Source organism: Nerophis lumbriciformis, linkage group LG34 (assembly GCF_033978685.3).
Source record: "Nerophis lumbriciformis linkage group LG34, RoL_Nlum_v2.1, whole genome shotgun sequence".
Taxonomy (NCBI): domain Eukaryota; kingdom Metazoa; phylum Chordata; class Actinopteri; order Syngnathiformes; family Syngnathidae; genus Nerophis; species Nerophis lumbriciformis.
In genome coordinates, this window is record NC_084581.2 from 201,046 (window position 1) to 225,398 (window position 24,353).

Here is a 24,353-nt window from a genome sequence, read left to right on the forward strand (position 1 = left end):
TTGACGACATCGTGTGCACAAATGAGACGTCGTTGTGTGCACAATAGCATGTTACGTACTTATCTGGACATATGCAAGTATGTCATGACCAAAACAAACATGGCTGACCACATGTTTGTGCCTCTAAGGCTTCCCTAGCAAAATGACATTACTGTGTTCCTCATATATTTCATTATTTGTTCACCGCAGGAGGAGAGATCCAGAAACGCAGGAAAGCTCCACAAGCATTCCCACTATCGTGAAAGGTGAGGTGTAGAAGCGTTCAGTTCAGTTCAGTTTAGTTTCAGTTTATTTCGAACATGCATACGATACAATATAACCCGGAAAGGAGTAGGAAGAAGTAGAGCTTATTTAATCCTACATCTTTTCATGCCATAGCAATTTTATCCAATTTCCTTGTTCTCTGTAACAGAACAGTGAATACATAAATAATAAATAAATAATATACCATAGTAAGTAAACAAATATTAAACACATAAATAATCTTTATCTCAAAAGAAAAAAGAAAAAGAAAAAAATGTTTCAAGATGTTCATCATAATTCTTGTTGTGTGTACTGAGTGAACACTTGTAGTTTGAACAGTCTCTTAAACTGAATCATATTGGTGCTTTGTTTGATTTCTTTGGTTAATCCATTGCATAATTTAATTCCACATACAGATATGCTAACATTTTTAAGTGTTGTACGAGCATAGAATAATTTTAATTAGATTTTCCTCCAAGGTTATATTCCTCCTCTTTTGTTGAGAATAATTCTTGGGTAGCAGGTTATAGTTTGCTTTGTACATGATTTTAGCTGTTTGCAAATGCACCAAGTCATTGAATTTCAATATTTTTGATTCAATAAATAAAGGGTTTGTATGTTCTCTATATCCAACATTATGTATTATTCTAATTGATCTTTTTTGTAACACCGTTAATGAATGAAGTGCACATTTATTTCAACATATTTCTACACAATAACTCAGATATGGTAACACTAGTGAGCAGTAAAGAATATGAAGTGATTTTTGGTCAAGAACAGGGGTGTCAAACCCAAATACAGAGTGGGCCAAAATTTAAAACTGAACAAAGCCGCGAGGCAAGGTTGAACAAATGAACCTTTAACGTACTCTACGAGCTATCATCACGTCCGCTTTTCATCCTTTCTAACATCGTTCAGACCCAGTCACAAGATATGTGCGGCTTCTGTACGCACACACGAGCAAATGCAACGCATACTTCATCAACAGCGATACAGGTTACACTGAGGGTGCCAGTATAAAAAACTTTAACACTGTTAGAAATACACGCCACACTGTGAATCCACACCAAACAAGAATGACAAACATTTTGGGACAACATCTGCACCGTAACACAACATAAACACAACAGAACAAACACCCAGAATCCTTTGCAGCACTAACTCTCCCGGGACGCTACAAAATACACCCCCGCTACCACACACCTTGAAGCGTCCCGGAAGAGTTAGTGCTGCAAAGGGTTCTGGTTTGGTGTGGATTCACAGTGTGGCGTATATTTCCAATAGTGTTAAAGTTTTTTATTCGGCTACCCTCAGTGTAACCTGTATCACTGTTGATGAAGTATGCGTTGCATTCTAATGTGTGTGCGTGCAGAAGCCGCACATGTTATGTGACTGGGCCAGCACTCGTTGGGCTGGCTGGCTGGCTGGCTGGTGTTTGGAAGACTCCCGGGAGGATCGGCGGGCCAGCTTTAGTGATAATTTGATATTGCCTCAAGGGCCAAGTGAAATTACACGGCCAGAGTTTGACACCCATGGTCTAGAACATGTTTAGCTTTATTCATTATTGATGTGTTTCTTGCTACTTTATGTTGTATATTTTTTACATGAGATTTCCAGTTCATTTTATCATATATTATTACACCCAAAAATTGGGTTTCTTTTACCCTTTCAATATCTACTCCGTCTATTTGTATTTGTGTTAGACTTTCTCTTCTACTGTTACCAAATAGCTGTCAAGGCGTCGACTATGGGGTGTTTGTTTTCCCGAGATGCAAGCAAAGTTGGATCGGACATGGCTTGGAGGTAAATACGGGATTTTATTATTACTATAAAAAAGAACAAAAGGCGCGCACAAGGCAGAAGTACAAACTTGGCTAAGAACACAAAACTAGCACTTGGGCAAAAACTATGGATGTGAAACCAATAAACACTTACTGTGACACGAGCAGAACAAAGACTTACGTGGCATGGCAAGAAGCATAAACGATGGAATAAGCAGGGCATGAAAATGACAGCGGTAGTAAGGATATCAGATAGCATGGATGTCAAGGAGGTAATGTCGCCAGACAGACTGCCTGGCAATTGAAAGCTTAAATAATACCGACATGATTAGTGACAGGTGCGCGAGTGCAAAACGTGAGACAGGTGAAACTAATGAGTAGTCATGGTGACAAGGCAAGGGAGTGAAAGCAGGAACTAAAAAGTCTCCAAAAACCAAGCAGAACATAACTAAAGAAAAACATGATCAACAGACATGACAATAGCATTATTTTAGTTTTACTGAGATTTTTGTCAAAGGGCAACTACACAAGCATTTGTCAAGTTGAAATCATGACTAGCGTTAGTGCTAACGAGACAAAACTGAAGTATGATGTCAAAACCGTGCCAAAATCCAGTCTCTGCGCGCTTGTGCAGGCTCTGTTTGCGAACAGTTCGCCGGTAAGTGCACTCCAATTGGCTCTGACCAGGAGACAGCAGGCGTTTAAAGTGACCAATCAGAAAGGAGGGGAGTTGCTGGGCCGTGCATTCAATGCCGCCTAAGTTCAAAAAGGTGGAACGCCCCATGCGTACAGAAACAGAGAAACACAGTCAAAAACGTATTCTGTACACTTCCACACCTCGCCTTTCACGGCAGTGGTAATGCACACTCTGCATGTCTCGATCTCTGCTCCCATGGCCACTGTTTAAAAATACAAAAACGAATAAAACACAAGGAGAGCGTGCACGGGGAATGCCTATAGCACGGGCAGCTAACGGGATAGCTACACAGGGAAACTAAGGCGGAACTTAGCGCAAGAAACAGAAGGAATACACGTGATTAGAGATGTCCGATAATGGCTTTTTTGCCGATATCTGATATTCCGATATTGTCCAACTCTTAATTACCGATTCCGATATCAACCGATACCGATATATACAGTCGTGGAATTAACACATTATTATGCCTAATTTTGTTGTGATTCCCCGCTGGATGCAGTAAACAATGTAACAAGGTTTTCCAAAATAAATCAACTCAAGTTATGGAAAAAAATGCTAACATGGCACTGCCATATTTGTTATTTAAGTCACAAAGTGCATTATTTTTTTTAACATGCCTCAAAATAGCAGCTTGGAATTTGGGACATGCTCTCCCTGAGAGAGCATGAGGTGGTTGAGATGGGCGGGGTTGGGGGTGGGGGTAGTGGGGGGGTGTATATTGTAGCGTCCCGGAAGAGTTAGTGCTGCAAGGGGTTCTGGGTATTTGTTCTGTTGTGTTTATGTTGTTACGGTGGGGATGTTCTCCCGAAATGTGTCATTCTTGTTTGGTGTGGGTTCACAGTGTGGCGCACATTTTTAACAGTGTTAAAGTTGTTTATACGGCCACCCTCAGTGTGACCTGTATGGCTGTTGACCAAGTATGCGTTGCATTCACTTGTATGTGTGAAAAGCCGTAGATATTATGTGACTGTACTTCTCCCTATGTCCGTGTACCACTCCGTACAGCGGTGTTTTAAAAAGTCATAAATTTTACTTATTGAAACCGATACCGATAATTTCCGATATTACATTTTAAAGCATTTATCGGCCGATAATATCGGCAGTCCGATATTATCGGACATCTCTACTAAGAAGTAATAATATGACAAAGATTTGTCTTGAAATAAATGCATAACTTTATTAGACATTCCATACTGTATGGTGCATGAAGTCACTTCAGTTTGACCAAACAATGCTTGACTTTTTGCTCCACAAATTCTCCATTGAGCAGCCCTCACTTCTCAAATTTGATGGGAAAAAAAAAGCACAGCAGAAGTCCAGCATACCAAACGACAACACAGGTCCTTTAGCAAGTCCACGCGTAGAACAGACCATATTAGGATCTCTGACAGCGTTTCCAGCAATTTAAGCCGTCCGGCGAAGCCTTCAGGATCGAGTAGAGACAGAGACAGAGAGAGTGTGAGAGAAAGAGAGAGAGAGAGAGAGGCATGGCAGCTTTTCCGCACAGCAATTACGTGCAGACAGTGGTACAGCTGTGTGGCGGCTTGGCGCTCAGCCAAGCTATAAGTATCACTGTGAACTGCAGCGACGGTGGCGGCGTCAGGCCGTCATCTATGGAGACCAGGATGCAGATGCACCTGCTTACCCAGACTGCTAATCCTGAAGTGTCCACATGTACTTGAATGTTTGGCGTGCACAAGGACGCCAGGAGGAAGACGGTGATGAAAGGTGACAGACCTCCATCACTCCTGCTCTCCTCTGATCCTGCTAATTACCACTTTGACAGCGCTGGTGTGGAAAGGTTTCTGAGGCCAAGAAATAAGTCAGGGGGGAAAAAGCAACGGGAAATCGTTTTGGCACAGATTAAACAAGAGGTAAAGATGTCTTTCAAGGTCCACTATTATGCCAAAGTACTTTTTTAGGATGTTCAAAGAAAAAAATTGTATGAACATCAAATATATCATCTTCTCTTTGTTTGATACACTTTTGACAGAAGAGGGTTCATACACTTGATTTCCGAAGAAATGTCTTCCTCAGGCTTTGCTATGCATCTTAAACATGCAGCCGGGCCAACAATCCGTCAGTCAGTTACTGACGGGTAAGTTTGATGATATTGTTTTTCAAGTCATATGCTAACCTAGCATGATGTTAAACTGTATTGTTAGCATATGGCTCACATAGCTATGCTAATGTTGCTAACCTAACAATGTTAAAATCTAATGTTAGCATGTGGCAACATAGCTATGTTAATGTTGCTAACCTAACATGATATTAAAATGTAATGTTAGCATGTCGCTCACATAGCTAAGCTAATGTTGCTAACCTAGCATGTGTCAAAATGCAGAGGTGGGTAGTAACGCGCTACATTTACTCCGTTACATCTACTTGAGTAACTTTTGGGATAAATTGTACTTCTAAGAGTAGTTTTAATGCAACATACTTTTACCTTTACTTGAGTATATTTATAGAGAAGAAACGCTACTTTTACTCCGCTACTTTTATCTACATTCAGCTCGCTACTCGCTACTAATTTTTATCGATCTGTTAATGCACGCTTTGTTTGTTTTGGTCTGTCAGACAGACCTTCATAGTGCCTGCGTTTCAACAAATACAGTCACTGGTGACGTTCACTCCGTTCCACCAATCAGATGCAGTCACTGGTGACGTTGGACCAATCAAACAGAGCCAGGGGTCACATGACCTGACTTAAACAAGTTGAAAAACTTATTGGGGTGTTACCATTTAGTGGTCAATTGTACGGAATATGTACTGTACTGTGCAGTCTACTAATACAAGTTCCAATCAATCAATCAAAAGTGTGAAGGAAAAAAGACCATTTTTTATTTCAACGTACACCCCGTCAAAAGCCTAAAGACTGACTGCACAGTTCCTGTCTTCACAATAAAAGTGCCGCTCCATCGCGCCTGCGCTTTCAAAATAAGAGTCTCCGAAAGCCTGCGCAAACAAGCTAGCAAGCTATGGAGTTTGCCGCCAATGTATTTCTTGTAAAGTGTATAAAAACGAATATGGAAGCTGGACATATAAGATGCCAAAAACCAACCACTTTCATGTGGTATTAGACAGAAAGGAGGAACTTTTCTTCTCCTCCATTTGAAAACGTGGACGTTATCATCACTACTGTCTGATTCCAATCAATGCAAGTCATCAGAATCAGGTAATACACCAACTTATATTCTTGTCTTCATGAAAGAAAGGAATCTATATGTGTTAAACATGCATGTATATTCATTAAAACACTATTAACATGTAAACAAAAACGGCAAAAAAAAAAAATATAAATTATATACTGTATATATCAATGTATGTATATATATATATATATATATATATATATATATATATATGTGTGTGTATATATATATATATGTATATATGTGTGTGTGTGTGTATGTATATATATATATATATATATATGATGTGTGTGTGTATGTTACTCATCAGTTACTCAGTACTTGAGTAGTTTTTTTACAACATACTTTTTACTTTTACTCAAGTAAATATTTGGGTGACTACTCCTTACTTTTACTTGAGTAATACATCTCTAAAGTAACAGTACTCTTACTTGAGTACAATTTCTGGCTACTCTACCCACCTCTGTTAAAATCAGAGGTGGGTAGTAACGCGCTACATTTACTCCGTTACATCTACTTGAGTAACTTTTGGGATAAATTGTACTTCTAAGAGTAGTTTTAATGCAACTTACTTTTACTTTTACTTGAGTATATTTATAGGGAAGAAACGCTACTTTTACTCCGCTACTTTTATCTACATTCAGCTCGCTACTCGCTACTAATTTTTATCGATCTGTTAATGCACGCTTTGTTTGTTTTGGTCTGTCAGACAGACCTTCAAAGTGCCTGGTGACGTTTCACTCCGTTCCACCAATAAAATGCAGTCACTAGTGACGTTTGACTCCGTTCCACCAATCAGATGCAGTCACTGGTGACGTTGGACCAATCAAACAGAGCCAGGCGGTCACATGACCTGACTTAAACAAGTTGAAAAACTTATTGGGGTGTTACCATTTAGTGGTCAATTGTACGGAATATGTACTGTACTGTGCAATCTACTAATACAAGTTTCAATCAATCAATCAAAAGTGTGAAGGAAAAAAGACACTTTTTTATTTCAAACGTACATCCCGTCACAAGCCTAAAGACTGACTGCACAGTTCCTGTCTTCACAATAAAAGTGCCGCTCCATCGCGCCTGCGCTTTCAAAAAAAGAGTCTCCGAAAGCCAGCGCAAACAAGCTAGCAAGCTACGGAATTTGCCGCCAATGTATTTCTTGTAAAGTGTGTGAAAACGAATATGGAAGCTGGACGAATAAGATACCAAAAACCAACCACTTTCATGTGGTATTAGACAGAAAGGAGGAACTTTTTTTCTCCTGCATTTGAAAACGTGGACGTTAAGCACTGCTGTCTGATTACAATCAATGCAAGTCATCAGAATCAGGTAATACACCAACTTATATTCTTGTCAACATGAAAGAAAGGAATCTATATGTGTTAAACATGCATGTATATTCATTAAAACACCTTTAACATGTAAACAAAAACGGCAAAATAAATAAATATAAATGATATACTGTATATATCAATGTATATATATATATATATATATATATATATATATATATATATATATGATATGTGTGTGTATGTTACTCATCAGTTACTCAGTACTTGAGTAGTTTTTTCACAACATACTTTTTACTTTTACTCAAGTAAATATTTGGGTGACTACTCATTACTTTTACTTGAGTAATAAATCTCTAAAGTAACAGTACTCTTACTTGAGTACAATTTCTGGCTACTCTACCCACCTCTGGTTAAAATGTAATGTAAGCATGTGACTCAAATAACTCTGCTAATGTTGCTAACCTAGCATAATGTTAAACATAATGTTGGCATGTGGCTCACATACTTATGCTAATATTGCTACCCTAGCATGATGTTAAATGTAATGTTAGCATATGGCTCACATAGATAGATAGATAGATAGTACTTTATTGATTCCTTCAGGAAAATTAAAATTCCAGCAGCAGTGTACAAAATTGAGTTCGAATTTAAAAAGTAAAACGTAAAAAGTGAATAATGGGGGTATAAATGGAAACAAAATAGAAAAATATTACAATAGAATAAAAATAAAAATCAACAATGAGAATAAAAATATAATAGTAAAATAAGAATATAACAAATAAACCAGGCAGTATTGACCATGTTATGAAAAAGTATTGCACTGTTATTGTTTTGCATCCCCTGTCATCCTAGTACCCTCCCTCACCCCTAGAGAGGAGTTGTACAGTCTAATGGCGTGTGGGACAAAGGAGTTTTTTAGTCTATTAATCCTGCACTTGGGATGAAGCAGTCTAGCACTGAACAGGCTCCTCTGGCTACTGACAACGGTATGCAGAGGGTGACTGGCATCATCCAGGATGCTCACTAGTTTTTCCACAGTCCTCTTCTCTGCCACCGTCACCAGTGAGTCCAGTTTTATTCCGATCATAGAACCGGCCCGCCTGATCAGTTTCTCCAGTCTGGAGCTGTCCTTCTTAGAAATATTGCCCCCCCAGCACACTACGATGTAGTACAGAACACTGGCAACCACAGGCTGGTAGTACATCCACAAGAGTTTTTTACAGACGTTGAAGGAGTGCAGCCTCCTCAGGAAGTACAGCCTGCTCTGTCCTTTCCTGTACAAGTGGTGCGTGTTAACAGTCCAGTCCAGCTTATTGTCCACCCACACCCCGAGGTACTTGAATGAGTCCACGGTCTGTACCTCGACTCCCTCGATCACAATAGGTTGTGACCTTGGACTCGACCTCCCAAAGTCAATGACCAGCTCCTTGGTCTTTGACGGATTGAGCTGCAAGAGGTTCCTGTGGCACCAGACAACAAAGTACCTCACCAGCCTCCGAAACTCCTCCTCTCTGCCGTCCCTGATGCACCCGAGGATGCCTGTGTCATCCGCGTACTTCTGGATGTGACACAGCTCTGAGTTGTAGCAGAAGTCAACGGTGTACAGGGTGAAGAGAAGAGGGGCCAGCACCGTTCCCTGCGGTGCTCCGGTGCTGCTGATCACAGTGTCAGATGTGATGTCCTTCAGTCTGACGTACTGTGGCCTATGGGTGAGGTAGTCTGAAATCCAGGCAACCAGGCAGGGGTCCACTCGCATTCTGTCCAGCTTGTCCTGGAGAAGGCAGGGCTGGATAGTATTAAAGGCACTCGAAAAGTCCAGGAACAGGATCCTCACAGCGGCATTTCCTTTATCCATATGTGAGTGGGCTCGGTGCAGCAGGTAAAGGATAGCATCCTCCACTCCAACGCCTGCCTGGTACGCAAACTGCAGGCTGTCCTGGGCATGTTGCACCTGTGGTCTGAGGAGGCTGAGAAAGAGCCGCTCCATTGTCTTCATTATATGAGAGGTGAGCGCCACTAGTCTGTAGCCATTCAGCTCACTGGGGCAGTTCTTTTTGGGAACTGGAACGATGCACAACGTCTTCCAGAGGGTGGGCACTCTCCCCAGCTGCAGGCTGAGGTTGAAGATCCGCTGGAGTGGTTCACCCAGTTCTGCAGCACAGGTCTTCAGGAGTCGGGGGCACACCTTGTCTGAGCCTGCTGCTTTCCTAGGCTGTAGCTTCCTCAGTTGACCTCTGACCCGGTCCGCAGAGATGACTAATGTCTGCGTAGAGGTGGTGGAGGGGGTGCTGCCATGGCTGGGTGGGAGGTGCGTTGAGGAGAAAAGAAGAGGGGGTGGCTGCGATGGGGAGTGAGGGGTGGAGAGGACACGGGCTGGTTGAACCGGTGGAAGTTATTCATCTCATTGGCCCTCTCTATTGTCCCCCCAACAGCTCTGGTCTTTGTCTTGTGGCCTGTGATGGTTTTCACACATTCGCAGACCTCCCTCATGTTGTTCTGCTGCAACTTCTGCTCCAGCTTCTTCTTGTAGCTGTTCTTAGCCTCCCTCACGCGTCGTTTCACCTCCCGCTGTGCTGCTCTCATTGCCTCCCTGTCTCCACTCCTGAAGGCAGCTTTCTTCTTGTTGAGGACAGCTTTAACCTCTTGTGTTACCCAGGGTTTGTTATTAGGGTAGCACCGAACAGTCTTAGCAGGGCAGATCACGTCCACGCAGAAGTTGAGGTAATCCGTGAGACAGTGAGTCAGCCCATCAATGTCATCACCCTGTGGAAGCAACACGTCCCAGTGTGTGGTGTTGTAGCAGTCCCTGAGGGCATCTTCCATTTCAGGGGACCACCTCCTCACAGAGCAAGTGGTAACAGGCTGCCTTTGGACCAGGGGGTGTATTTTGGCTGCAAATGGACAAGATTGTGGTCAGACTTCCCTAATGGTTTGAGGGGTGTGACCTTGTATGCATCCTTGGCATTAGCATACAGTATTGTCCTGTTGTTTCTCGTGGGTCAATCCACAGCCTGGTAAAAAGCAGCTAACGTTGAGTCCAAAGTAGCATGATTAAAGTCCCCAGAAATGATGAAAAAAGCCTTAGGATGTTTGTCTGTAGCCTTGATGTGATGGCGTGGATCATCTCACATGCATTGGCTGCATCTGCCCTCGGGGGAATGTAAACACAGAGGGAGATCACGTGACTGAACTCCCTCGGCAGATAGTATGGCCGGAGGCTAACAGCTAGTAGCTCCAGGTCCGGGCAACACAAGACTTTCTTCACGGAGATGTGTCCTGGGTTAGCTAACATAGCTAAGCTTATGTTGCTAACCTAGCATGATGTTAAAATGTGGCTCACATAGCTATGCTAATGTTGCTAACGTAGTACAATGTTAAAATGTAATATTAGCATGTGGCTCACATAGCTAAGCTAATGTTGTTAACCTAGCATGATGTTAAAATATAATGCAAGCATGTGGCTCATATAGCTATGCTAATGTTACTAACCTAGCATATTTGTTCAAATATAATGTTAGCATGTCACTCACATAGCTAAGCTAATGTTATTAACCTAGCATGAGGTTAAAATGTAATGTAAGCATGTGGCTCATATAGCTAAGCTAATGTTGCTAACCTAGCATGATGTTAAAATGTAATGTAAGCATGTGGCTCATATAGCTATGCTAATGTTGCTAACCTAGCATGATGTTAAAATGTAATGTAAGCATGTTGCTCATATAGCTATGCTAATGTTGCTAATCTAGCATGATATTAAAATGTATTGTTAGCATGTGGCAACATAGCTATGCTAATGTTGCTAATCTAGCATGATATTAAAATGTAATGTTAGCATGTGGCAACATAGTTATGCTAATATTGCTAACCTAGCATGATGTTAAAAAGCATATGGCTCACATAGCTATGCTAATGTTGCTAATCTAGCATAATGTTAAAATGTAATGTTAGCATGTGGCTCACTTAGCTAAGCTAATGTTGCTAACCTAGCATGATGTTAAAATGTAATGTAAGCATGTGTCTCACATAGCTTTCCTAAAGTTGCTAACCTAGCATAATGATAATATGTAGAGCTAAAGATGGCTGCCACGTAGTCACGTCGCTTAGCATGGCTGCTATAGCGTGTTCATATCTACTTATATCTCTGTATGATTATAATACAGTGGACGTATATTCCCTAACATCAGTGATCTTTAATGTTAAAGGTTCCAATTGTGTTTATTTACAAGCTAGCAACATTTTGTGTTTTCGAAGCGCTCCGAACACTTTCATGGCGGTAGTTCAAACTCAGACATTTTGAAACTAATTTAATAGGGACGTAATGGTATTGTAGATACTATGGTATTGCGGTTTCCAAATCATCACAATAATGCCGTGTCGTCTGATGATGTGATACAACAATTTAGTGAGCGTGGAACGCGGTAAAAGGGAGAAAGAAGAGAAGAAAGCATGCGAGAGAACTGTGATCGGAGTAGATAAGAGGAATTCTTTTCTATGGACATTTCCTGGACATTTCATCAAAATCCATCCATAAGATTTTGAGTTATGCTGCTAACGAACAGACAAACAAAGCTTTGCGAAAATAGAACCTCTGGTGGAAGTCTGCGTACTAAAGCGCTATCTTCATCTCAAGCATTTCTAAGGCAACAATGCAAGTCCCAAAGCGTCCGATGGGAGAGCGAATAATGAGAAGCTACTTGATAAAACCATCAATTTGAAAATATCTTTGAAGCCAGCTAAGCTAAACATAAATTATTGAAGTGTTTACATTTAGAGATGTCCGATAATATCGGACTGCCGATATTATCGGCCGATAAATGCTTTAAAATGTAATATCGGAAATTATCGATATCGGTTTCAAAAAGTAAAATGTATGACTTTTTAAAACGCCGCTGTACGGAGTGGTACACGGACGTAGGGAGAAGTATAGAGCGCCAATAAACCTTAAAGGCACTGCGTTTGCGTGCCGGCCCAATCACACGATATCTACGACTTTTCACACACACAAGTGAATGCAAGCCATACTTGGTCAACAGCCATACAGGTCACACTGAGGGTGGCCGTATAAACAACTTTAACACTGTTACAAATATGCGCCACACTGTGAACCCACACCAAACAAGAATGACAAACACATTTCGGGAGAACATCCGCACCGTAACAACATAAACACAACAGAACAAAGACCCAGAACCCCTTGCAGCACTAACTCTTCCGATACGCTACAATATACACCCCATGCTACCCCCCCCCCCTACCTCAACCCCGCCCCCCACCTCCTCAACCTCCTCATGCTCTCTCAGGGAGAGCATGTCCCAAATTCCAAGCTGCTGTTTTGAGGCATGTTAACAAAAATAATGCACTTTGTGACTTCAATAATAAATATGGCAGTGCCATGTTGGCACTTTTTTCCATAACTTGAGTTGATTTATTTGGGAAAATCTTGTTACATTGTTAAATGCATCCAGCGGGTCATCACAACAAAATTAGGCATAATAATGTGTTAATTCCACGACTGTATACATCCGACATCTTTATTTACATTATAAAAAAATACATTGTCAGATATTTGCTTGAAACAGTGGGTGCTTCCGCACAATTCTTTCCACTTAAAAGTGCATGTTTGTAGTAATAAATATGATTACAACATTTGAGCATTATGTTTTGTGTTCAATTACAGCAGTGGTTCTCAATTATTTTCTGATACGCCCCCCCCCCCAAGAAGAAGAACATGTTTTGCATAATATTCTACAATAATATCCTTAATAATATCGTATTGTGAGATTTTGATATCGTTACATCCCTATTATTTTAACAATAATATACACTATGTGCAATGATATGGTGCAGGCTTCTCTACAGGTCTTAAAATGCCAACTGAACTATCCATCAGTGAGTTAAAGACGTGAAGGTGATGAGTTTGATCGCGTCGTTTTTTCTTCAGTGAATCTAACATATAATGTTAGCATGTAGCTCACATAGCTATGGCAATTTTGTTACCTACAGTGGGACTACGTTAAAACGTAATGTTAGCATATAGCTCACATTGCTTAGCTTGTGTCGCTAACCTAAGAAGTTAGTCAAATGTAATGTTAGCATGAAGCTTGTAGCTTACACAGCTTTGCTAATGTTGCTAACATGTGTGTCCTCCTGTCCCACTCTTTAATGTTACGCTGTTGTATGTGATATATGTATGACATTACCAGCTCAGTGGCCTTGTGGTTTGAATGTCCGCCCTGAGACTGGGAGGTCGCGAGTTCAAACCCTGGCCGAGTCATACCAAAGACTCCAAAAAATGGACAAACAAGATTTGTGCTTGGCACTCAGCATCAAGGGTTGGAATTGGGGGTTAAATCACCAAATGATTCCCGAGCGTGGCGCACGCTACTGCTCACTGCTTCCCTCACCTCCCAGGGGGTGAACATGGGAATGGGTCAAATGCAGAGGACACATTTCACCACACCTAGTGTGTGTGTGTGATAATTGTTGGGACTTTAACTTTAACTTTAACATCCATTACGTTGTAATAGATGGGGCGGTATGGCGTAGTGGATAGAGCGGCCGTGCCAGAAACCTGAGGGTTAAAGGTTCGCTCCCCGCCTCTTAACATCCAAATCGCTGCCGTTGTGTCCTTGGGCAGGACACTTCATCCTTGCCCCCGGTGCCGCTCACACTGGTGAATGAATGATGGTCGGAGGGGCCGCAGGCGCAAACTGGCAGCCTCGCTTCCGTCAGTCTACCCCAGGGCAGCTGTGGCTACAAATGTAGCTTACCTCCACCTGGTGTGAATGAATGATGGGTTTCCACTTCTCTGTGAGCGCTTTGAGTATCTAATAATAGAAAAGTGCGATATAAAATCTAATCCATTATTATTATTATTATTACAAGTGCAAAGTTACAGTGTTTATGTCAAAAGAGCTCATTAGCATTAAAGCTACACACACACTCTCTTGTCATAGACAAGCTACCTCACACCAAATTAGTACTGTTGCAGTATTTGAAAAGTACTTACAGCCAGCAAGACCTGCAGCGAGGAGTGAGCCACCTCCACAAACTGAAAATCCATCAGGCAGCCCGATATCGATATGTAGCGGTGGTCCTCGGGGGCCCAGGAGGGAGGAGGGGTGACGGGGGTCACCCTGCACCCGGGCCCGTTCTCCATCCACCAGGACCGATGCATGGACAGGTTGAACGTCAGGACTAGGTCTGAGTCCTGCAGAGAGGGAAGCCAGGTTAAACACCCGCTCAGCAAGATAAGGGACTAAAAATCCATCAAAAGATGAAGACTCAGGATCATCAAGCGCATCAAACCACAAGGTGGTGCTGTTTGGACCGTTTGGTTAGAATGAGTATCATTATCATTTATTAACTGATTTTGTGGTTATCAATCTTATAAGCTTATATGTAATAATACAGTAGTTGTACTGCTTTTTACGCCACACTCTTCGTAGGATTCGGTTTTCAACAGAAATTTTGCTGTGGTTTTTGTGTACCGTCTCAATTATCGTACTGCCAAACATTGCGTGCACCAAACAGGGCCGTAACTAGGAATTGACCAATACCAAAGACAAAATTTGGTTATCCAAGAGGAACTTTGAAAGGCTGAAATCATGGTGTATCACAGCACCATATACAGTATATTATATTACCTTCAGCACTGGTGTGCCGTCAGGGCCAGCAAAGCCTTCTCTGCTGGCCTAACCAGAAATCATGATCATAATTAAAGTAATAAAACAATAATAAATAAATAAATACAAGTAATTTTCAATTTACTTTCCCTAAATATCTAAAAGTATTCATATTCTCTTCATGTCATATTATGCTCCGTCCTGCCCAGTGCCTTCAGAATCAACAATGCAGGCGTCTGTGCACTGTAAGTGAACAGGCACATTCAGTTGATAGATAATTGCGATAGCCAATCAGATCACGAGTTGTTGTCAGTAAGGCCTTCTAGCTGGCCTAAGGTTGAAAGTGATATTTACGCGTCCTGTGATTGGATACTCACTGGTTTGAGCCGTGGCGGTGCTATGCAGATCAGCAGATCCACACCCCGGACCGTTAGCAGATGAATTTAATGTAAACGAACAGAACACATACAGTTGATAGACATTTGGGATAGCCAATCAGATCACAAGTTGTTGACAGTAGCCTATCTTGGTAGCCTGACGTTAACGAGACTGTGATTAGATACTCACTTGTCACTCCAAAGTGGGTATTTTAATTGCTGATTGATTTTTAAATGCGCCAGAAAATAAGGATGATCTACGCATGGTGATGTACAGCGCACACGACATCCTACACAAAGTACAAGTACAGTCAGTCATATCATCATCTTTTTGTCACCTACAAAAAGTACTGAGGACATGATCTTGGTGTTCTCAATGGTAGTTACGGCCATGGTACCAACTGCAAAATAATCCACCATGGGGCCAAAGACAATTGTGAGTGCCGGGAATTGAATAAAGACGGTGAGAAACACTACTGAATTCAAGAAATAACTCATAGCAAAGTATGAAGGTACCCTTAAGTCTTCTCTGCTCATCACAAACATTGTTCAACTAAGGTAAAAGTGATGTTAAATGTTCATTTATAAATTTTTATCATCATTTATGCTATTTATTTTACATTTGTTTCTGCTTTCTGCTATCTTTATTCTCTTTTCAATGTGTTTTGGGTTCATGTTTTTGGATTTATATGATTTCTTATTGAAAAATTGTTTTGGTTTTTGTATGAAAAAGAAAAGCAAGGTACATGGAACTATGATTCATATTGCCATTAAATAACTGCAATTCCCAAATGTATTAAGTGAAAGAGTAATTCAAAACACATAAACCAGTATTTTTCACAAGCGTTGATTCATGTGTAAAATATTTTGTATATAAAATGCAGACAATATACACTATAATGCCAAAAGTATTTGGCCACCTGCTTTGACTCACATATGAACTTGAAGTGCCATCCCTTTCCTAACCCATAGGGTTCAATATGATGTCGGTCCACTTTTCACAGCTATTACAGCTTCAACTCTTCTGGGAAGGCTGTCCACAAGGTTGCGGAGTGTGTTTATAGGAATTTTTGACCATTTTTCCAAAAGCGCATTGGTGAGGTCACACACTGATGTTGGTCGAGAAGGCCTGGCTCTCAGTCTCCGTTCTACCACTTCGTGGGTGAGTTGCTGTTGTTCCGAAACTCTTTCATTTTCTTATAATAAAGTCGACAGTTAACTTTGGAATATTTAGGAGTGAGGAAATGTCACGACTGGATTTGTTGCACAGGTGGCATCCTATGACAGTTCCACGCTGGAAATCACTGAGCTCCTGAGAGAGGCCCATTCTTTCACAAATGTTTGTAGAAACACTCTCCATGCCTAAGTGCTTGATTTTATACACCAGTGCCCGGGCCAAGTGATTAGGACACCTGATTTTGATCATTTGGATGGGTGGCCAAATACTTTTGGCAATATAGTGTATATACAGTATATAGTGGAAATTGCTGGGTTAAATATGACGTCACATCCGTTTTTCTTCTTTGCGGTTTACTTCACACGATGGTCAAGCAGCTTGAGCGTAACATTAAAACAAGTGAGAGTGAGTGTAGAGTTTGAACAGAAAATGCTGCATTGGTGTTCTGTTCTTGGGTGTTCCAGTCGTTAAAATAGAGCGATAGGAAAGAGCTTTCATATAGTCCCGAAAGAAATGGTTCATAAAGGTAATAAAGTCAGGGAAAAAAACAAAAGCAGGTCGAAAGAAAAGCTTGCAAACATGTCACTATTATTACGAGAAATACAATCGGACCATGCCCGTGTCTGCAGCGATCACTTTGGAAAATATTTGTTTGAACATTTGATTTGTTTGAGAAACTTTCTGTGATGCAATCGAGTTTATTCTGTACTATATTAGTAGTGTTGGAGAGCTGAACTCAACTAAAGAAAGGACAAAATATCGCATTAGTTTGTGTTATTTTGTGGTTGCTATGTCTAAATATAACTAAGAAGACCTGGTTGTGCAAATCAACTAACGTCATGTTAAGTCCAATAAATAAATATTGTGATTGTTGGTTCAATCCACCGTATATTGTTGTTAATTTTTATAACAGAAACTAAAAGGTTTGTTGTTGTTGTGCAAGAAAAACAAGTGCTTTATTCAACACGGGTGACCACATTGTAGTGCCTTTGGTGATATTTGTTAGCATCAAGAAAACATTCTTAATAGTATTAATAAACTGGATGAATAATTCTCTCATATACTGAATCTTGATATCGCTAGCAAAAATTGCTAAACAGAGACATCTATAGCTAAATAATGAGACACAATATGAACTTCACATCATAAAAACAAGTGCAGACATGAATTGTAGATGACAGACTAGGGTTGTCCCGATACCAATAATTTGGCACCGGTACCAAAATGTATATCGATACTTTTCAAAATAAAGGGAACTACAAAAAATTTCAATATTGGCTTTATTTTTACAGAAAATCTTATAATACATAAAACATATGTTTCTTATTGCATTCAAAGTAGGGCTGGGCGATATGGCCTTTTTTTAATATCTCGATATTTTTAGGCCATATCGCGATACACGATATATATCTCGATATCTTGCCTTAGCCCCGAATGAATACTTGATACATATAATTACCAGTATGAGGATTCTATGTGTCTACATTAAAACCCTCTTGTTCATACTGCATTAATATATGCTACTTTTAAACTTTCATGCAGAGAGGGAAATCACAACTAAGTCAATTTACCAAAACTGTATTTATTAAACAGTTATTAAGCAGTGGCACAAACATTCATGTCATTTCCAAAACAGAAAATGCAAGATTGTCAGAAACATTTTAAAACAAGTTATTAGTGCACTTTTGTGCATGATGTCACTAAGATGACTTATCAAAACAACACTAAATTAAAGTGCACTTTTTTTACAGAACACCACTACAATAGTTTAAAACATTATGTCACACAAGATATTTCAATAAGTGTCACATAAAAATGAGCTGCATATCAAATAGTATATGTCCTACGGTGTTGATGTGGAAATAGTTGCTTTGGTGTGGCACCGAATGGAGATGTTGACATGATGTAAAGACATATTCCCGCTTGAAGCCAAACCACCGTCAGACGATGGACCCCGTGCTGTTTTTCTTGGGAATTAATTATTCCTCCATTTTTTACCAGATTTGCACCTTCTTTCTCTCGTATTACCACTTAAACCACACCGTTAGCTGTTATTAGCTGTTAGCATCACAGCTAACGTTACCATGTCGCTACCTGTCTGCTCCGCGGGACCGTGTGACTTTGCTCACGTGACAGACAGTATGTGACGTATGTAAGAAGGTGCGCTTGTTTTAAGTCTCTGTGAGAAGGAGAGACAGGAAAGAGTGAGAAACGCAGGCAGTTTAATGCCCCGCAGCTAAAAGCAACTGCCTGAGAACGTATACCGTATTTTTCGGAGTATAAGTCGCACCGGAGTATAAGTCGCACCTGCCAAAAATGCATAATAAAAAAGGAAAAAAACATATATAAGTCGCACTGGAACTATGAAAAAAACTGCGACTTATAGTCCGAAAAATACGGTACTCGAATATCACGATATACCGGTAGTCATTTTCTATATCGCACAGAGACAAACCCGCGATAATGGAGTATATATCGATATATTGCCCAGCCCTAATTCAAAGAACAATTTTAGAAGGTTAAAATATAAATTAAAAGGCATTAAACACATTGGACTTTTCTTGTTGCATTCAAAGAACAATTTACAATTTTCTATATTACATATAGTCTGCCATAATCAAGGATTAGGTTAGAATATAATTAAAAAAAAAGCTTTATTTACATTATATTAAATGCTTTATGATTTATGGTTGTCACTCCTGGTCTGTGCTTTAAGAAAAATACAATTATTAGTAAGTAATAAAAACAAAACTATGGATAAATGTACCCAGATAAGCCATGTAGCAGGTAAAATAAAACATTTGTTAAAGATAAAACACAAATTGTTGCAATTTGTTCCAAATATAGTCATTACACTTGTATTAGTTGACTGCTAATTGGGCAATTTTAACTCTGCTAATATTTGGCATCAATCCAAGCAGCTGTGTGCGCGTCTATGTATCTACATGTTATGTATCTACATGTGCACAGCAGAGGAGCTGGTTAACTCATGAGAGTAGTGTATGTGTGTTTGTGAAAATGGCAACGTGTTGTCTGAGTGACATCAGTGAGTGAGTGGGCGAGCAAATAGAGAGAGCGGAAGCGCTGCACTGCGCAGTAAAGTGATAAACGGGTCTGGTTGTGTCATGCAAAACTAACAATAAAGCAACCAGATTGTCACAAATCCGCGCCCTCGTCATTCTGACCTGAAACAAGGAGCTTAACAGATCCACTGACGGGTAAAGTGAAGTGTGTTAACCTGACGAAAACATTGACCCTGAAGGGAAGTCTGCCCTGTGCTCCTCTCCTTCGGTCTTGCACCTGAGCCGAACAGACCATAGGCTGACACCCCTGAACAGGCTGGAAGTGCCTGTTGGTCACGTGATTGCAACCCAGTAATATGATAACTACTATAAAATGCAACCAATACATATAGTACAAATATAATATATACTGTAGTAGTTTCAGTTCTTGCATAAGCAAGACAACTCATCTGGGTTGTCTTCATAATAAGTCAGCTGTGTCACATCCTTTCCAAAATGTTAATTTTCCAGCTAATGTTCCTCACTAACTATTTTTGTACTTTGCTTTTTCCTCTCCTTCTATTTTAGTGTAATAACTTAATGCCTCATTAGCGGTCAGTTCTGATTAATGGCCTCTGATCCTCTTTGTAATGATTAAAAATCTCAGTACATTTCTGCCCCCTATTTTTTCTTCTTATGTTTGTCTTCATTTCTAGCTCCTGTTGTTTTAATACGTCCCCTTTGCTTTGAAACACTATCCTCCACAACAATTAATACACAAAAATGAAAGTGAAAGTGCATTGAAGCGCCACCGACGCTGCATAGTTGGACAGCTTTTGAGACACATTACATGACGTAACTCAGATATTTCAAACCAAATGTCTGCTTAATTGAGTATGTATATTATTTTTATATTCTGTTATTGTTACCTTCTTTTTCACCAAAAGCTTACAAAAGATACTTTTTAAAGAGCTTTAGTGACACTCGATGTGATGTAACTCAAATATTTCAAACCAAAGTTTTAATATTCTGAAATTTTACCTGCCTAGATTTGACTAAAAGCGTGTAGAATACACTTTTAAGAGCTTTTGTAACTCATTACATAATGTAACTCAAATGTTGCACACAAAATGTTGTCTGCTGCATTGAATGTGTGTTTTATTTAAGGATTGTTAAACATTTTTTTACCTGTGTAAATTTCACCAAAAGCTTGTAAAATATCCTTTTAAACTGGTCTTGTGACACATTACGTGGCATGACTCAAATATGTTGTTGTGTTTTTTAATTTTTTCATTTTTTCATTTTTTTACCTGCTTAGGTTTCACTAAAAGCTTGTAAAATATACTTTTGAAGAGGGTTAGTAACACATTACGTGACGTAACTCAAATATCACAAACCAAAACGTCATCTCATTGGTTGACAATGCATTTTATATTTATATTCTGTTATTTTTACCTACTCAGATTTCACCAAAAGCTTGTAAAATACACTTTTAAAGAGGGTTAGTAACACATTACGTGACGTAACTCAAATAATATAAACCAAAACACTCGCTCTCATCTGCTGGGTCAAATATGTACATTATTGTTATATTCTGTCATTTTTACCTGCCTAGATTTTACTACAAGCTTGTAATATATAATTTTTAAGAAATTAGTAGACACCAGGTTGTCTACTAGGTTGAATATGTAAGTTATTTTTATAATGTGACATTTATACACACAAGTTAGGGACACTATGTAAGTTAAATGCTAACATGACCTTTTAACGTCATGCTATTAAGAACAACATGATCAAACTTACAACTCCCTCAACTCTAACTAACTGTTGTACAGTTGGCAGAAATTTATTTTAAGATGTGTAGCAAAGCCTGCTTTTTCAAAAGCGAGCGTTTGAATGCCTCTTTCCTCAAAAGAGATGATTGATTTTGATCACATTTGGTGTTCATCAACAGGCTCGAAGCACACATGTTACTGTAAGCACATCTTTGAAAGTGCAATCAGCAGAAAAGTGTATCTTTAATACTTCTTAGTGTACAACTAAGCACTATTTTGACACACATGCACGCACCTCAATGCATTGAGAGTACTACAGTACTGCTTGTAGATAGTACTACAGTACTGCATGTGGATAGTACTAAAGTAATGCTTGTGGATAGTACTACACCACAGCTTGTGGATAGTACTATAGTACTGCGTGGTCCAGGTGGGACTAAATATGAAGTATAGATGTAAATGCAAACTTACTGATAATTATTGATTGATTATTGAAAGTTCAACAGTAAGCATCGATCAATAAATCATATTCTGATTTCATAATAAAGCTGCAATAAGTTACTTTGGTTTTCAGCTCAGTGTGGGGATTTTAAAAAAACTGTTTTTTTGTTTGTTTTTTTTGTCATTAAAAAATACAATCTTGCGTGCTTACGGACTGTATCGCTAAAGACTGTATTGATCTATATTGATATATAATGTAAGAACCAGAAATATTGATAACAGAAAGAAACAACCCTTTTGTGCGAATCAGTGTAAATGGGGGAGGGAGGTTTTTTGGGTTGGTGCACTAATTGTAAGTGTATCTTGTGTTTTTCATGTTGATTTAATAAAAAATAAAAAAAAATACCGGTATATATATATATTTTTTTGTGCGGCCCGGTACCAATCGATCCACGGACCGGTACTGGGCCGCGGCCCGGTGGTTGGGGACCACTGTACTAAAGGATATCAGCTTCTTGCTGTTATATATTTGTGTCTATTAATTGATATCATCTTCTTCCTATGAATATATTTTAATACAGTATATAAAAATGACATACATATTCCAACAGCAGGCACCATTTTAGTTTGAAATATTGGGAGTTACGTCACCTAAAATGTCATGAAAGTTGTCCAATCAAGTCTATTTTATGAATATGTTCTTTACTGTGCAGCCTTTGGTCACATGACCAAAATACCATTGTGATCACTGAACAAAGAACTCAGTGCTGAACTGAGTGTGACTCGAGTGTGTCCTAATGCGTCACTTTATGTACATACAGGAGACCCTTTCAATTTTGCTTTGAGTGTTGCACATACTCTGTGTGTGTGTGTGTGTGTGTGTGTGTGTGTGTGTGTGTATGTATGTGTGTGTCTGTGTGCCTATGATTCATGACAAACCACACGGTGAACAAGCGACAAAAACACCCACAATCGCGCTATAACACATGCAGTATGCTAAAAGCTTGCAGGATGATACCACTCCCCCTCCCTCTGGAACCCCTGTGCTGCATGACACCCCCTCTGCAAATGATTGACAGCTGAGTGTGAGCCAAATATGCGTGTGTGTGTGTGTGTGTGTGTGCGCATCTGTCACTCAGGAGGTGGCTGCATGTATTATGACACTGTGGACTGCTGACAGTTGGCTGCCTGTGTGTGTGTGAGTGTGTGTGTGTGTGTGTGTGTGTGTGTGTGTGTGTGTGTGTGTGTGTGATAATACAGTCCAGTATGCTTCTTGCTCCACAGTCTTTACACCAAATCTCAGAAATGTATTTCCATATCATTCCAGAATACTGGAGGGAAAGTGTGATGGCTGATATGAACTCACATTTCAAGCAAACTAAGCACATTTGCCAGGGTTAAACATGAATTTGTTCTGATTTAAAAACAATGTTTCCTTGTGAAGTCATGAAAAACGGACAAAATGTTACGATCCGCTGCCCGGATCATAGTTTGTTTATGTTTGTGTCACGTGTTTTCAGCACCTTGAGTTTAGTTTGTTTCTGTTGCTATGACGGCAGATTGTACGCACCTGCCTCTGGTTAGTGTTCGGGACGCGCACCTGTTGCCCGGGCACTAATCAGAGGGCTATTTAGTCTTTGCTCTGGCCTCACTCTGTCTGGCTTCGTAGTTTGTTCTCACACAACTGATGACGACGATTATTTACTGTTTCTTAGCTACTAGTTCTCACGCTAGGCTCTTTTGGTTTGCTAGCTCCCACGCTAGCCCTTTTGTTTATTCATCATATTATTTATATTTAAAATAAATCATTTTTCCTACCTGCAAGCTGTGTCCGAAGCCGTCTGCATCCTTGGGAGAACCACACCCGCATCACTATGCGACCACGTCGTCACAGTACGAAGCCAGCTGAAAACAATTCTCCCGCACTGGCTAACGAGGAGTTGGACAAAGGTACGCTCATGGTGTTGCGAGCGATGGAAGCCGAGACGCTTCGCTATTCGACGGAGGAGAGGTCGAATCTCATGTGGGGACCTGGAGGCTCTCTTATCCCCATCGATTCCCTCTGGTCGGAAGACATCGCCGCTACACCGCAGTACCGTGCGCGCCGTCAAAGACGGAAGCCGGCCAGGAGGTTTTTCCCTCGCCGCCAAGACGCGCCGCTCCTGCAAACTCCTCCCCCGTACCGAAGCAAGCTACATTCAGCCCAAACTCCCCCTCCTCAGATGTTTGGCAACCCCATCGACCACTTAGCCAAAAAGTTCTCCGATTGGGCTGTAAGTCACATGGACAGTTGCAACAGTAATGTCAAAAAAAACAAGATGGCGGAGTAGAGCACGTCAAAAACTGAAGCTCCCCTGTGCATGCTCTAAAAAACTCTAAGCTACTTGGATTTCTGCCATAATTTTTTCATTTACGAACAACGCTTTCCTTATTTGTTGCACACCCGTTACAAAAGTTTAATGAAAAGGGCAACAATGGAGTCGGGATCGTCCTCGTCTCAAACACCTGTCGTCACTGAGGCCTATCTTGAGACTTTACTCAGGAAATTTTTCAATGAGGCTGAGGATAGATCCCAAAAGCGATTCCAGCGATTGGAGGATCAACTTGGTACAATTCAAGATACTTTATCTAAGCACGCTGCCGATATAGAATCTGTCCGCAATGAAGTGTCTTCTATTGAAACACGTGTCCAGAGCAATAAGGACGCTATGCTCAATTTCACCAGCATGCTCACCAAGATTGAGAAAAAAATGATAGATCTCGAGGACAAGCAGGAGGGATAACATTAGAA

General features: G+C 40.2%; 1 protein-coding gene across 1 annotated transcript in view; it reads right to left on the reverse strand.

Annotated features, from left to right (window-relative positions):
• nkain2 (sodium/potassium transporting ATPase interacting 2) overlaps positions 1-24,353 on the reverse strand; it is a 180,352-nt gene that overhangs the window by 33,618 nt on the left and 122,381 nt on the right. The window contains exon 5 of the mRNA XM_061929673.1: positions 14,175-14,375. Within this exon, the coding sequence (XP_061785657.1) occupies positions 14,175-14,375 (201 nt within the window). The remainder of the gene's footprint in view (positions 1-14,174; positions 14,376-24,353) is intronic.